At 44.5% G+C, this 15,559-nt stretch overlaps 2 protein-coding genes across 2 annotated transcripts in view; both read left to right on the top strand.

Moving 5' to 3' along the window:
* The window catches only part of LOC310791545 (uncharacterized protein), a gene marked incomplete at both ends in the record, with an annotated part of 557,869 nt that overhangs the window by 506,389 nt on the left and 35,921 nt on the right, over nt 1–15,559 (top strand). The window contains one exon of the mRNA XM_083653217.1: nt 9,108–9,199. Coding sequence (XP_083509343.1) covers nt 9,108–9,199 — 92 coding nt within the window. The remainder of the gene's footprint in view (nt 1–9,107; nt 9,200–15,559) is intronic.
* Nucleotides 9,353–15,559, top strand: part of LOC310791542 (NACHT, LRR and PYD domains-containing protein 3-like) — a gene marked incomplete at its 3' end in the record, with an annotated part of 520,630 nt that continues 514,423 nt past the window's right edge. Inside the window, exon 1 of the mRNA XM_083653215.1 lies at nt 9,353–9,475. The remainder of the gene's footprint in view (nt 9,476–15,559) is intronic.

The following is a 15,559-nucleotide window of genomic DNA, read 5'->3' as shown; positions in this document are numbered from 1 at the left end:
GTGCTTGTAAGAAATGTGCGTGGAATCCCATGCAAGGGGTCCATGAAAAGTCAGCTGAGCAAGTTACTTGTTGCTCTTAACCTCATCTAAGTCTAGAAATGGGTCCCAGATCATTCTGAATTTCCTAAATGAATTGGTCCTCAGGAACTGGAGTCTCTCCATATGTATAACCGAGACCATGTCCGTCAGCCACAGCTGAAAAGAAGGTGGAGAGGGGGACTTCCACTCCTTCAGAATTAGTCTCTTGGCGATAGTCGTCCCCTGAGTCAGAGACTGTTGTAGAGCCGTAGGGAGGAGCAGAGAGGATTCTGAACAGCCGAAGATGGCGAGTTCCGCCTCCGGCTGAGGGGTTATTTTATAGGCCTTAGAGTACCAATCAAATATTTTGGCCCAGAATCCAGATAGTAAAGGACAAAGCCAAAAAGCATGAGATAGTGTACCATCTGACACCCGACACCTATCACATAGTGGTGAGACAGAAGGGTAGATCTTGTGCAACCTGGACTTTGAATAATGAAGATGATGAGTGACCTTAAATTGCATCAGTTGGTGTCTGCTGTTAACTGAGCAGAGCTGGACTATAGATAAACTAGTGTCCCATATAATTTCAGACAAGTCAACATCCTCCTGCCACGCCTCCCTAATCCTTTCAGTAGGGGCCCTGATACAGTGGTGAAACTTGATCTTCGTGGCCTCTCTGCCATACCTCAACGCTTTCCATGTTGTTCTGGTGGACTGTTGTAACCATTTTCACTATTTGTCCCGCCATACCATGACCATCACACTGTCACTGTGACGCACGATTGTTTCCTCAATTCCCAGGTCAGCATTTCGTCACCCTCTTAAAATAATGACCTAAGTCAATTTTTCAAGTTTTTCAGAAAACATAAAAAACTGAACCAAATACAGAATATATGACATTTATTAATCATTCCAATTCATTAAGGACATTCAATTAAAGGGGGACTTACCCCCCCATATATGTGACAAAACGGCATGCTGCTTGATTTGAAAAAACCTATGGGAAAAACCAAGATATGAAGGCGAAGACCGTCTCCTCTTGTCTCACTATACTCTTTGGCTGTGCTCAGACAAGAATGTTTTACCGTACCATGTTTTACCAATGTTTGCCCACCGCATCAAGAAAAACCTTATATGAGAGCTACAAAATCTTTATAAATATCAACAACTAGCCAACGCTGGTGGCCTGTATGGAAACAGCGTTGCTCAAAATGGTTGAAAGTTATATCAATTTGGTCATTCAGTGGCAAACTACTTTATTGCCATTGACTCCCATGTACAGTAACTATCGTTAAAAGAGCCTGGTGACGCGAGCCTGGTTATCGCCTGCCGCAGCAACCCCCCACTCTGAACATGCTCTAATGTAATCACAATGGGAGATTTCTGCATTGAGGTAAACACATTAAATTGTTCACCAACTTGTCCTCTAGAACGCTATGAAGTCAGTTTTTCATTTTTTTTTTTTTTTTCGTGATTCTTGTCCAAAGGTGCAGTGCACCATGTAAAAATATCCCTCTGCTTTTTCCTCTCGAGCGTGAGACCAGAGCGGAGCTGCAGCTAGGCCACAGACAGTACAAACAAACACAACATTCTCCCCTCTCCCTCCTCCTCAAGGCCAGGCGAAACAGTCTCCTGCCTGGGGCGCCAGTTCGGCTAAGGCGCTCTGTAGCCTTCACAAAACAACAAACAAATACAAAAATCGCTGGCGTGCGCCCAGCCCCCCCCTCCTTTTCTGCACAATCAGTGCCTGAAATTGGGCGCAGGATTGCGGGAATCCCGCATCTGTTTACGTGAACCGATGTCTATGGTGCAGACCGCTGCATACGACTGGACAAGCCGCTTGTCACAGACAGGATCCAGGCGCAGCGTCAGTGCAGCTGAGCTGCAGCAGCTGAGTAGCCTACGTCGAAGGTAGTGGTGGTGAGTGTCACTTCACCTGCCTTAGTGCCTTCTCCTCCCCGTCAAAAGTGAATCAGGAAAATACATTTTAAAAGGCTGCTTTAGTTTAGTTTCCCTCTTTTTTTGTTTGTTTATGTTTTACATCTACTAACTAGCGTTTAATCCTGGTCGCTTTCAGTAGTCTGGAGCCATTTTGAAACATTTCTGCTGATTCATATAAGGCGAACTCATTGACAAAGCACCCCGGATGATTTTTATTGTGAAGAACCACAGCTGTGACTATTGACAGAGAGGGAGAGAGAGAGGGGAAGGGGGGGGGGGGGGGGGGGACGTGAGTGGAACAGCAGAGCAGATTGTGGGAGAAACCAACGTGCAAGTAACGAGCTGCTGCTGCCTGCTGCTATCCAGAGACGTGCACAGACAGTTTAACCTTATAAAGTTGCTGTATATTTGGAGGTGGGAGAAGTCTCCCGCTAGTGTTGATGTCCAGTGTGACTGTGATGGCAGAGTTTGTTTGTTTATTTGCTGCGTCGCGTGTAACATTAGTTAGAGGAGGCGCACACACACACCATCTCAGTGGCCTTGTGGTCTGAGTGTCCGCCCTCAGATTGGGGGGTTGTGAGTTTGATCCCCGGTCGAGTCATACCAAAGACTATAAAAATGGGACCCATTTGCCTCCCTGCTTGGAACTCAGCTATCAAAGGGTTGGAATTGGGGGGTTAGATCAGTGGTTCCCAACCTTTTTTGTGCCGTGTACCCCTTGAGCTGTTTTGCCATGCCAAGTGTACCCCCTGACAGCGTGTTGATGATTCTCCCAAATTTGTTCCATTAATCTCATTCAACTTTTACTATCCAACACAACTGATTATTAAATTAAAACAATATTAAATTAAAATCATTTTGAATGACTCCCCTTTAATACAAATAGCTATACACTTATTGAGAATGAACAAAATATTATATATAGCCTATATAGAGATAGATATATTCAGACTCACACAGTAACAGTTTCAACTATTTTTATTTAGTCACTTGGCACCTTTAAAAAGACACCTGAGCTAGTTTGTCTTTCATAAGCTTTGACAGTCCTGGGGGCAGCTGTTACCAGGCAAAATATCACACATAAGATAAGTAGATCCAAAAAGCAAAAGTTCAAATCAGTGCACATCACACCAAAATAGCACACAGAAATAGCACACATATTAGATCAAAAGGCAAAAGTCCAGTGCACATTTCCCAGTTCAGGATATTCCCTTTCAACCTCACAGCAAAACACTGCCAAGAATGAAGACAACTGAATATTAAACTAAAATAATTTGAATGACAAAACTCTTATGATTCAGTCATTTGGCAGCTTTAATGAGACACCTGAGCTTGTTTGTCTTTCATAAGCTTTGATAGTTCTGGGGGCAGTGTGGCAACAGCTGTTACCAGACTGTTCTCCACATTCAGTCTGTTCCTCTGCTTGTTTTTGATGTGGGTCAGAGCTGAGAAGGTCACCTCACACATATAAGTAGATCCAAAAGGCAAAAAGTTCATTCAGTGCACATTTCCCCCGCTCAGGATATTCCCTTTCAACATCACACCAAAACTCTGTCAATGACTTTTCAGCATGTGCCATCTTCAGCCCACGATCAGAGGACATGTCCACCAGATCTTCCTGCAATCTTGCAGGGAGGCTGCTGCTGCTTTCACTCACAGTGAGAGGGTTCCTCACCCAGTCCACTTTTTCTGACTTTGCTTCAATGTCATCAAAGTACTGGTTGAGTTTGGACAGATGTGCTTTCACCATTTTCACCACAGGACGCTTGTGAACATCAGTGGTGGTAAGATGGGCATCAAGCAGTGGGAAACGGCTGACATCTCCACCCTCACATTTCCTCTCCCATAATTTCACCTTATTTATGAATCCATTCACTTTGTCATACATGTTAAGGATATGTGAGTCCTTGCCTTGAAGTGTTAGGTTGAGGTCATTCAGCTTGGTGAACACATCAGCAAGATATGCCAGACGGGCAACCCACTCGTCATCCTCAAATAACGCCACAAGGGGATGCAGGTGCTCTGTGAGGAAAACAGACGCCTCCGCTCGGAGCTCATACAGCCTCAGTAGCGTCTTTCCACGAGACAGCCAGCGGACGTCTGTGTGAAGCAGGAGCTGGTCGTGGTCTGCCCCGCTGTCTTGACAGAGCGTTTGAAACAGCCTGTGGTTCATTGGCCTGGACTGAATGAAATTAATCACCTTCACTGCATCATCCATAACAGCACTTAACTCGGGGCTCATCCTCTTGCTTGCTAGAGCTTCCCGGTGGATAATGCAGTGCATCCATTTTATTTCGGGGTTTACCGTCATCACACGCCCAAGCAGTCCTTTGATTTTCCCCGTCATTGCAGCTGCGCCATCGGTACAGATATGACTGCAAGATTTCACGGAAAGAACGTTTATTTCGGGGTCACTTAATGGTGAGATTCCCTCTCGTTTCCCAATGGGGTGATGTGTTTCAATCGACACTGTGTGAATTACAACGAGCGCACCTAGACACAAACACACACACAAACACACACACACACACACGCACGCACACACACACACACACACACACACACACACACACACACACACACACACACACACACACTGCACGATTAATTGAATCGCAATCGCAGTCGCGATGTCAGCACGTGCGATTACATAACCGCAAAAGGGTGCGATTATTTATAAAATAAAATAAAAAAGTCTGTGTGTGTAAAGGTAAAGTCCCACACAATGTGTGAAATTTGTTCTCCGCATTCCACCCATCCCCTGGGGGAGCGCTCGGGAATCATATGGTGATGCGATTGCGATTGCGATTCAATTAATCGTGCAGCACTAGTGTGTGTGTGTGTGTGTGTGTGTGTGTGTGTGTGTGTGTGTGAAAACAGAAGCATATTCATAGTACAAAATATTCTGTGGGTCTTGAAAGATGAGTGAATATGATCACAAATTCTGGCGACTCAGTGGCAACTTAAAAAATACTCTGGCGTGCAAAGAGTTAATACACTGTTTTTAATGAGACATGTTGTTTGAAGAAAATAAGGTGACACTAACTTACCAGGGTAGTACTGTGTGTGTGTGTGTGTGTGTGTGTGTGTGTGTGTGTGTGTGTGTGTGTGTGTGTGTGTGTGTGTGTGTGTGTGTGTGTGTGTGCGCGTGCGTGCGTGTGTCTAGGTGCGCTCGTTGTAATTCACACAGTGTCGATTGAAACACACCACGAGAGGGAATCTCACCATTAAGTGACCCTGAAATAAACGTTCTTTCTGTGAACATTATGACTGACTGACTGACTGAATGACTGACCCTAAAGAGCCGTCTCTTGACCATGCGCACGTGGTAAAAATCACAATTAGATGTTTTCACAAAATTGTTCAGCCCTACTCATGAGCTGTGTGTGTGTGTGTGTGTGTGTGTGTGTGTGTGTGTGTGTGTGTGTGTGTGTGTGTGTGTGTGTGTGTGTGTGTGTGTGTGTGTGTGTGTGTGTGTGTGTGTGTGTGTGTGCGTGCGTGCGTCCGTGCGTGCGTGCGTATTTTTCTCCTCTCAGAAGATGAGTGGTCGTGTGGAGGAAGAAGTTGGAGCAGAGCCTCCTGAGAGCTCTCTGTCTGTGCAGGAGTTGGTTCTACTCTTCAGTCATCAACATGGACCCTCAGACACAAAGTAAGACGACTGTTACACTCTAAACTTCACAATAGCCTGAGAACATGAGAACATGGACCCTCAGCCACAAAGTAAGACGACTGTTACACTCTAAACTTCACAATAGCCTGAGAACATGAGAACATGGACCCTCAGACACAAAGTAAGATGACTGTTACACTCTAAACTTCATAATAGTCTGAGAACATGAGAACATGGACCCTCAGACACAAAGTAAGATGACTGTTACACTCTAAACTTCATAATAGCCTGAGAACATGAGAACATGGACCCTCAGACACAAAGTAAGATGACTGTTACACTCTAAACTTCATAATAGTCTGAGAACATGAGAACATGGACCCTCAGACACAAAGTAAGATGACTGTTACACTCTAAACTTCATAATAGACTGAGAACATGAGAACATGGACCCTCAGACACAAAGTAAGATGACTGTTACACTCTAAACTTCATAATAGCCTGAGAACATGAGAACATGGACCCTCAGACACAAAGTAAGATGACTGTTACACTCTAAACTTCACAATAGTCTGAGAACATGAGAACATGGACCCTCAGACACAAAGTAAGGTGACTGTTACACTCTAAACTTCACAATAGCCTGAGAACATGAGAACATGGACCCTCAGACACAAAGTAAGATGACTGTTACACTCTAAACTTCATAATAGCCTGAGAACATGAGAACATGGCCCCTCAGGCACAAAGTAAGATGACTGTTACACTCTAAACTTCACAATAGTCTGAGAACATGAGAACATGGACCCTCAGACACAAAGTAAGGTGACTGTTACACTCTAAACTTCATAATAGTCTGAGAACATGAGAACATGGACCCTCAGACACAAAGTAAGATGACTGTTACACTCTAAACTTCATAATAGCCTGAGAACATGAGAACATGGACCCTCAGACAGAAAGTAAGACGACTGTTACACTCTAAACTTCATAATAGTCTGAGAACATGAGAACATGGACCCTCAGACACAAAGTAAGATGACTGTTACACTCTAAACTTCATAATAGTCTGAGAACATGAGAACATGGACCCTCAGACACAAAGTAAGATGACTGTTACACTCTAAACTTCATAATAGTCTGAGAACATGAGAACATGGACCCTCAGACACAAAGTAAGACGACTGTTACACTCTAAACTTCATAATAGTCTGAGAACATGAGAACATGGACCCTCAGACACAAAGTAAGATGACTGTTACACTCTAAACTTCATAATAGTCTGAGAACATGAGAACATGGACCCTCAGACACAAAGTAAGATGACTGTTACACTCTAAACTTCATAATAGTCTGAGAACATGAGAACATGGACCCTCAGACACAAAGTAAGACGACTGTTACACTCTAAACTTCATAATAGTCTGAGAACATGAGAACATGGACCCTCAGACACAAAGTAAGATGACTGTTACACTCTAAACTTCATAATAGTCTGAGAACATGAGAACATGGACCCTCAGACACAAAGTAAGACGACTGTTACACTCTAAACTTCATAATAGCCTGAGAACATGAGAACATGGACCCTCAGACACAAAGTAAGATGACTGTTACACTCTAAACTTCATAATAACCTGAGAACATGAGAACATGGACCCTCAGACACAAAGTAAGATGACTGTTACACTCTAAACTTCATAATAGCCTGAGAACATGAGAACATGGACCCTCAGACACAAAGTAAGATGACTGTTACACTCTAAACTTCATAATAGACTGAGAACATGAGAACATGGACCCTCAGACACAAAGTAAGATGACTGTTACACTCTAAACTTCATAATAGCCTGAGAACATGAGAACATGGACCCTCAGACACAAAGTAAGATGACTGTTACACTCTAAACTTCATAATAGCCTGAGAACATGAGAACATGGACCCTCAGACACAAAATAAGATGACTGTTACACTCTAAACTTCATAATAGACTGAGAACATGAGAACATGGACCCTCAGACACAAAGTAAGATGACTGTTACACTCTAAACTTCATAATAGTCTGAGAACATGAGAACATGGACCCTCAGACACAAAGTAAGATGACTGTTACACTCTAAACTTCATAATAGACTGAGAACATGAGAACATGCCAAATTATGCATGTGCTCAAAGTAGAACATAATAATAAGCCAAACTATAGATGTGTTCCTATTTGTATCCAAAGTACTTTGAATGAATGATTTTGGAACAGATTAAAGGTTTTGAAAAACATAATCTCATACGAATTCCAGTCTGATTTTACAAAATCTCATTCCATAAACACAGATTTTATCACGAGGAAGTGGATAGCGTAAACTTTTTTGAAATGCTGTTGCAGGACTTGGAAAAATCATTCAATAAAAAAAACGAATTGAATCGAAAAAGCAAAATTCTGTCTACTACAATGAAACACCATTGAGTTTAACCTGTGATGTAGAAATGGTGTTAGGTCCTACTACCCAACAGGGTGAGAGCAGCTTGTTTCAGATTCAGATGACTTTATTTATACCAGAAGGGCATTCAGTTCTAAAGCGTACCCGGCCCCGACGTTGACTGAGTGGGACTACATGAGTTTGTAGAGTTTGCAGAGACCTGAATGGGAGGGGCCATCTTTCCTCATTTGTTGCCGTGGTTACCACTGATGCAAAACCTGGCATCCTGGACACTTATCAACAGACCATGTTATCAAAAACTCCAGATGTCAGAAAAACTGACAATGTGCAACGTTGCAAGAAGTTGTGTGTCTTTACACACATTCAGCACCAGTGGCTCCTGCATTACATTACTGGCTTCCTTGGTAAGCTAAGCAGGTCTGGCCTAGGATACTCCTTGGATGGGAGACTGGTGCTGGATGTGGTGTTGGAGGACCAGTAGGAGGTGCTCTTCCCCTCTGGTCCGAATGGTCTGATGAATACTCTGATCTGATGAATAATCTCCCCAATGCTCCAGGGCAGAGACAGGGACTCTGTCCTGTGAGTGAGCACCGTCCTTCAGATGAGACGTTAAACAGAGGTCCTGACTCTCTGTGGTCATTAAAGATCCCATCACACTCTTCACATGAGTAGGGGTGGAACCCCGGTGCCCTGGGGGGTGGAACCCTGGTGCCCTGAGGGGTGTAACCCTGGTGCCCTGAGGGGTGTAACCCCGGTGCCCTGAGGGGTGTAACCCCGGTGCCCTGGCCAAATTCCCAAACAGGCCTTTCTTCAATCATGGACACCTAATCATCCCTCCTTACTTAATTGGCACATTCAGTCCTCAACTCTCCACTGTGATAGGCTGATGTGTGGTGAGCGTTCTGGCACAAACTGGCCTCTGTGCATCACCCAGGTGGGTGCTACACATCGGTGGTGGATGAGCTGAGTTCCCTCTCCCTCCCTCCCCTGATATGTGAAGTGCTTTGAGTGTGTAGAAAGGCGCTATATAAATCCAATCAATTAATTATTATAATTACTAGAACTAATGATGATATATATCAAACATTTGTGTTTTCAGAGGTCAGCACCACAGGCAGAGAGCAGAGTCTCCAGTACCCAGCTGTCTGTCTATGAAGAGTGACCGGTCTAAAGATGATTTAATACACTTCAGTAATGAACCTGGAAACCTAGACTGTGAGTCTCAATATTATTATTTTTGTCTAAAATGCATTTCTAAAATTTCCACATTTATTTTGATGAAAATTGGCGGACCCCCTGCAGTACCTCCACGAACATTTCAAATATACTTTTACATTTTTCCACAGCATCCCCCCCCACCCGCCAGAGAGCAGAGTCTCCAGTACCCAGCTGTCTGTCGATGAAGACTGACAGGTCTAAAGACAGACCTCCAGGTTTCAGTAATGAACCTGGATCTTCAGACACAAGGTAAGAGGACTGGTTATACTGCAATGAGGAAATGTTATTTGATGTCCTACAGTATTGAGGTGAGCTCAAATTAATGCTGAACAATGACTCAAATTAAACAATGAATAATGAAAATTGAAGAAGAGCTAAGTAGGCTACAGATATGGGCTATATCTGGTGAACACAGAGCCCACTAACAGGCCTACAGCTCAGTTCCTGCAGCATATCGCTCAAAAGGCCACCTCCCTACTGAAGAAAGTATTTTCTATTCATAAGGGGGTCACATGTTATTTCTCTATCATGACAATTAGCGGTATGTATATTTACATTTACATTCTGTCATTTAGCTGATGCTTTTGTGAAAACGTAGGGTAGCTTCAGTTGTTTAAAATTGGGGGTGTGGTGTTTATATTATTATAACAATAATTATTTGTATCGATCAATTACTCGAAATTTTAGGGGACTCCAATAGACCCTTCTCACGGGGGCCATTTTGTGTCGAGAAGCCAGGGTAAACACAGGTGCAAGCAAAACACTAATGAGGGTTTCCAAATCCCAATCATGGAAGTTGGAAACCCTCATTAGTGTTTTGCTTGCACCTGTGTTTACCCTGGCTTCTCGACACAAAATGGCCCCCGTGAGAAGGGTCTATTGAATTCCATGTGACCCCAAGTTTGGGAAAGCGCGAAGTAGCCCCTCCCTCTCCTCCACCCACGCAAACCACATACGTATTCAGATTGTCACTTGCAGATCAATAAATATTTAGTGAATTAAACTTTAGGACACAGATGTGTGAATACTCTCTGAGTATAAATTACATCATGCAAGTTCTCAGGTGTTTTGCTGCAAAAATGTCCCCATAGTTTCTGTCTAAAACAGTGTAGTGGTAAATACATACATGTAAACTATCCAAGGTGAGTAGTTTACCCACTATATATATATAGAGAGAGTATATATATAGGCTATATGTGTATATATACCGGTGTGTATATATATATATATATATATATATATATATATATATATATATATATATATATATATATATATATATATATATATATATATATATATATATATATATGAAAGACCAGACAAGACCTGACAACACCAGTTCCATTTGACACTTTTCATCTGACATATTCTCCATTAGAAGTAGTTATATTAAAGGTCCCATTCCGTGCAAAAGCTGTTTTTACTTGTAAATGCATATATACTGCTGTCAGCCCTCCCTGTAATGAGTGGTCACACGCTCAGAACTGCCACAGTTGGATTTGTCCCTATCCAGCGTCCCTCTGCAGTCTCCTCCAAGCCACACCCCCAAACGCTTCGTTTGCCCAGAGGGGAATCTGGGGGAATCGGGACGTCACTAGCTTCCTTCTGCATACTGCGCGGGTCTCTCTCACACAAGCTACCTGCACCATTTAGTCTATAGCCACAAAATTAACACTTCTAGCTGGAGCGACGCCAACTGTACGTGATCCAGCAACTGCAGAGGTGCATTCGGTAAGTCTAGGCATTTTGAGATGTCCTCTTTAGCGTAGTACCGTTTAGTTAACGATAACTCGCAACCTAGCGTGCTGGTCCACAGACGCTAATCTGATTGGCCACTGGGAGCCTGGGGCGGGCTCTCCCTCAGCGGCCAATGGGAACTGTTAGTTCTGAATATATTATAGAAACAGGCCATTCTTGGAAAGCGACCAGAAGAGGGAGTGAGAACTCCGTCACAACAAACGGGTTTGCTATATTTTCGACAGATTAATCCAGAATCATGTTTTATGGACCAGAGACACACGTTTTTAAGAGGTTACAGCTGCACGAATTGGGACCTTTAAGTGAGAGAAATAGTAGGCAAACACTGCTTTGTTTCATTAATCAGGTCTCACACAGGTGCAAATCGTACGTACTTGTTGCAGCACCAACTGGTTGTTCCTGGACCAACATTTCCTCCTAGTATGGGCTGGGAAAGCCCCGCCCTGAACTCATTTCATTGGTCGCCGCAATTGCTTCTTCCTGAAAAGGAGTGGCAAGTAAAAAAGATGTGGTTAAGATTAGGGTTTTCTTATCTAACCACGACCATAACCAAACCCTAACCCTAACCACATTGTTGTACTTGCCTAAACCTAATGTTTTATACAAATGTGTGTGGTTAGGGAAGGGCTTCTAGTCATGAGTCCAGACAGGCAGCTTGCAGGCAAGTGTTCGCTTGGCTGAGGAGCTCTTTACCTGAGATGATGAGAGCTTCCTCAGCATCATAGATTTTCAGCCTAGCTACCAGGCCAAGCCCCAGCAGCAGCCTAGCTACCAGGCCAAGCCCCAGCAGCAGCCTAGCTACCAGGCCAAGCCCCAGCAGCAGCCTAGCTACCAGGCCAAGCCCCAGCAGCAGCCTAGCTACCAGGCCAAGCCCCAGCAGCAGCCTAGCTACCAGCTGAACCACCAGCAGTCTGTGTGCCTGCCTCTCCTGAATCGACTAACCTGTGAAGAGCCCATCCTGATTGTCTTCTTCATAAAGACACAGATACCTTCACAATGTTCATAATGTGTTTCTCTCAGGATGCAGCAGGAGAGAGCAGACTCCCCTGAGCCCAGCTGTGTGTCCATGAAGAGTGACCGGTCTATGCGTCTCCCTTATAACTTCAAAGATGGACAGCACTCTACTGATCAGAGGTATTTATTTGAAACTGACGATCACAACAGATGCTGTTGTCAGATTCACAGTTATCAGATGTAGAATTGGTCCGATCCTTCATCACATCCAATCAGAGCAGCATTTACACAGTTGAGTTGAGTTGTGTGTGTGTGTGTGTGTGTGTCTGTATGTGTGTGTGTGTGTACATCATGTCTTCTCAACAGAGTCGAGGAGAGGTCAGAGGTTTCCAGTGGTCCGTCTGCCCAGGAGCATCAAACAGACCTGGACTCCATATTTATGGTGTGAAAATAAAATAACACGTTACCTCAGCTACACACAAAAACACCCTGTACTTCACCATCAAGTGAAATCAACCTGTTACAAAAAGGTCAGATGCTACTGTATCATCACAGCTAGTTATTATGGTTAGGAGTTACTAAGTTATGCCTTGGCAGATATATCAAGGAGGATGTCCTAGTCAAATTCAGGAGTTTTGTCATCATTGGTGAAAGTGGGCGGGGTCTATAGTGTAAGCATGTAATAGCCTCATTTGTCATTTGGAATGGCATTTCTGACATGCTATTTCGCAATTTGACCAAAAGGGGGCGCCGCAAATGTAAAAAGTGGGTGTGGCCTAACACAAAATATGCCGTAACTTCACACCCGTTTGTAACTCCCAGGCTGTTTTTCCAATTTTCAGGCAACTTTTTTCCACATGTTCACCTGAACGTGCTCTACAAATTTGCCTCAAGGACTATTAGGTGTTCAATTTGCGCAAGGTTTGAACCTCTGCCCCTGAAGGATTTTTTTTTTTTTTAACACATCTTTATTATAACTAGCAGGATACCCGTCCCGTGCAGTGTAGTCTCTCAAGCCAGACTGTCTCTTCTACATTCTGTGAATGCACCTTAGACAGTCTGTAATTCACGCCCACTGAACATGGTCAAAGGAAGTTGTGGGGGAAAAAACGCTTCAGACCGGAGGAAGTTCAAACCGATGCAGGTGATTAAAGAAATACGAGCAGATGAGGCGGGACATCCGCTCGGATTTCTCCAATCACCTGCCTTTAGGCGGGACATCCAGGATATCACCCTATCATCGCTCATTACTTTCCCTGAGTTTCCTTTTCTGTTTTGACCAAGTTTTCCCAGTTACAATTACAGACGTTTAGTCGGAAGCATTTGAAAATTGCGAGAGCAAACCGTCTTAAGAGACTACGTGCAGTGTATCTGTGTACCTGTAAATGTTGCTTCTCTGCACATTAAACCTGTATTGTGTGCTGCAGGCTGGCCAGCGCGGACAGTTTCCCAGCCCCATAAATGTCATAAGATTGATCAGAAATAGCTCCCCAACAGATACAAAAACATGAGCACATGTGCTTGATGTACATACAAATAACTGCCACGATCTGATTTGTGAAACACACATTTAAAGAAATCATGATTTCCTTCTCCCTGGAGCTTCTCCTCTGACAGCTCCTCACTCACCTCAGGCAGCCAGACTGCACGAGCTCCGCCCCCGGCTGATTCGTGCGGTGGAGGCTGCGTAGCCATTGTGTAGCATGGCCAAGTAGCGCCAGAGATTTGATATCCTACCGTCTCTGGTTGCGCATTTTCTTCTCTTAGATTTTTCCCACTCACGCCCGCACCTCCTCTCAAGTTGTCTTGCGCCCCCCAGTGGAGACGCCGGCTAAACTTTGAGAACCGCTGGCCTAACCCAATCACTAAGTCTTATGTCCTCCCTTACCATTAGCCTTTAGCCCTAATGTAAGATGAAATCTCTATCTCTAGTGTATTGACGTGAGAGTGAAACTCACTCACTTATGTGTTTGCAAGTGATCTCTGTTTAGGCAGCAGGGTAAAGATTACAGTTCATTAATTCACTGGTCTTCTTGATCTTCTGTGCTATCCGTCATGGCGTCCCTCTGAACTGGGGCATGGTTGGCTTGGTGATACCCAGCTCCGTGGCCTCGGTTTCAGTTGGACCACTTGGGATGTTGCTTGTTCTGGTCTTCATTCAAAGGACGCTTAGGAAATGCAGAATCCTCAAATGTGATAGTGTTGCGTGTTGATCAAATATCCTATTAGTTTGAGAAGGTGCAAGTCTATCATTTCACGTGGAGTTGCTTGCTACTCCCGTAGCGTCTGCTACTTAGTTTGGTAACTAACATAGCGGCCCTACCGCTACGTTAGTTACCAAACAGTCTTACTCATCAGTTCCTCAGGTCTGTGCGTCCACACATGACCAGCTGTCCTCAAGAAACATAGCTTCACAGGTCTGTGCGTCCACACACGACCAGCTGTCCTCAAGAAACATAGCTTCACAGGTCTGTGCGTCCACACACGACCAGCTGTCCTCAAGAAACATAGCTTCACAGGTCTGTGTGTCCACACACGACCAACTGTCCTCAAGAAACATAGCTTCACAGGTCTGTGTGTCCACACACGACCAACTGTCCTCAAGAAACATAGCTTCACAGGTCTGTGTGTCCACACACGACCAGCTGTCCTCAAGAAACATAGCTTCACAGGTCTGTGTGTCCACACACGACCAGCTGTCCTCAAGAAACAGTAGCTTCACAGGTCTGTGTGTCCACACACGACCAACTGTCCTCAAGAAACATAGCTTCACAGGTCTGTGTGTCCACACACGACCAGCTGTCCTCAAGAAACATAGCTTCACAGGTCTGTGCGTCCACACACGACCAACTGTCCTCAAGAAACATAGCTTCACAGGTCTGTGCGTCCACACACGACCAACTGTCCTCAAGAAACATAGCTTCACAGGTCTGTGCGTCCACACATGACCAACTGTCCTCAAGAAACATAGCTTCACAGGTCTGTGCGTCCACACATGACCAGCTGTCCTCAAGAAACATAGCTTCACAGGTCTGTGCGTCCACACACGACCAACTGTCCTCAAGAAACATAGCTTCACAGGTCTGTGCGTCCACACATGACCAACTGTCCTCAAGAAACATAGCTTCACAGGTCTGTGCGTCCACACATGACCAACTGTCCTCAAGAAACATAGCTTCACAGGTCTGTGTGTCCACACACGACCAGCTGTCCTCAAGAAACATAGCTTCACAGGTCTGTGCGTCCACACACGACCAGCTGTCCTCAAGAAACAGTAGCTTCACAGGTCTGTGCGTCCACACACGACCAACTGTCCTCAAGAAACATAGCTTCACAGGTCTGTGCGTCCACACACGACCAACTGTCCTCAAGAAACATAGCTTCACAGGTCTGTGCGTCCACACACGACCAACTGTCCTCAAGAAACATAGCTTCACAGGTCTGTGCGTCCACACATGACCAGCTGTCCTCAAGAAACATAGCTTCACAGGTCTGTGCATCCACACACGACCAGCTGTCCTCAAGAAACATAGCTTCACAGGTCTGTGCGTCCACACACGACCAGCTGTCCTCAAGAAACATAGCTTCACAGGTCTGTGCGTCCACACACGACCAGCT

The sequence above is a fragment of the Poromitra crassiceps genome (assembly GCF_964638095.1).
Source record: "Poromitra crassiceps genome assembly, chromosome: 16".
In the NCBI taxonomy this organism is placed as follows: domain Eukaryota; kingdom Metazoa; phylum Chordata; class Actinopteri; order Beryciformes; family Melamphaidae; genus Poromitra; species Poromitra crassiceps.
This window is presented reverse-complemented; position numbering and strand designations above follow the sequence as displayed.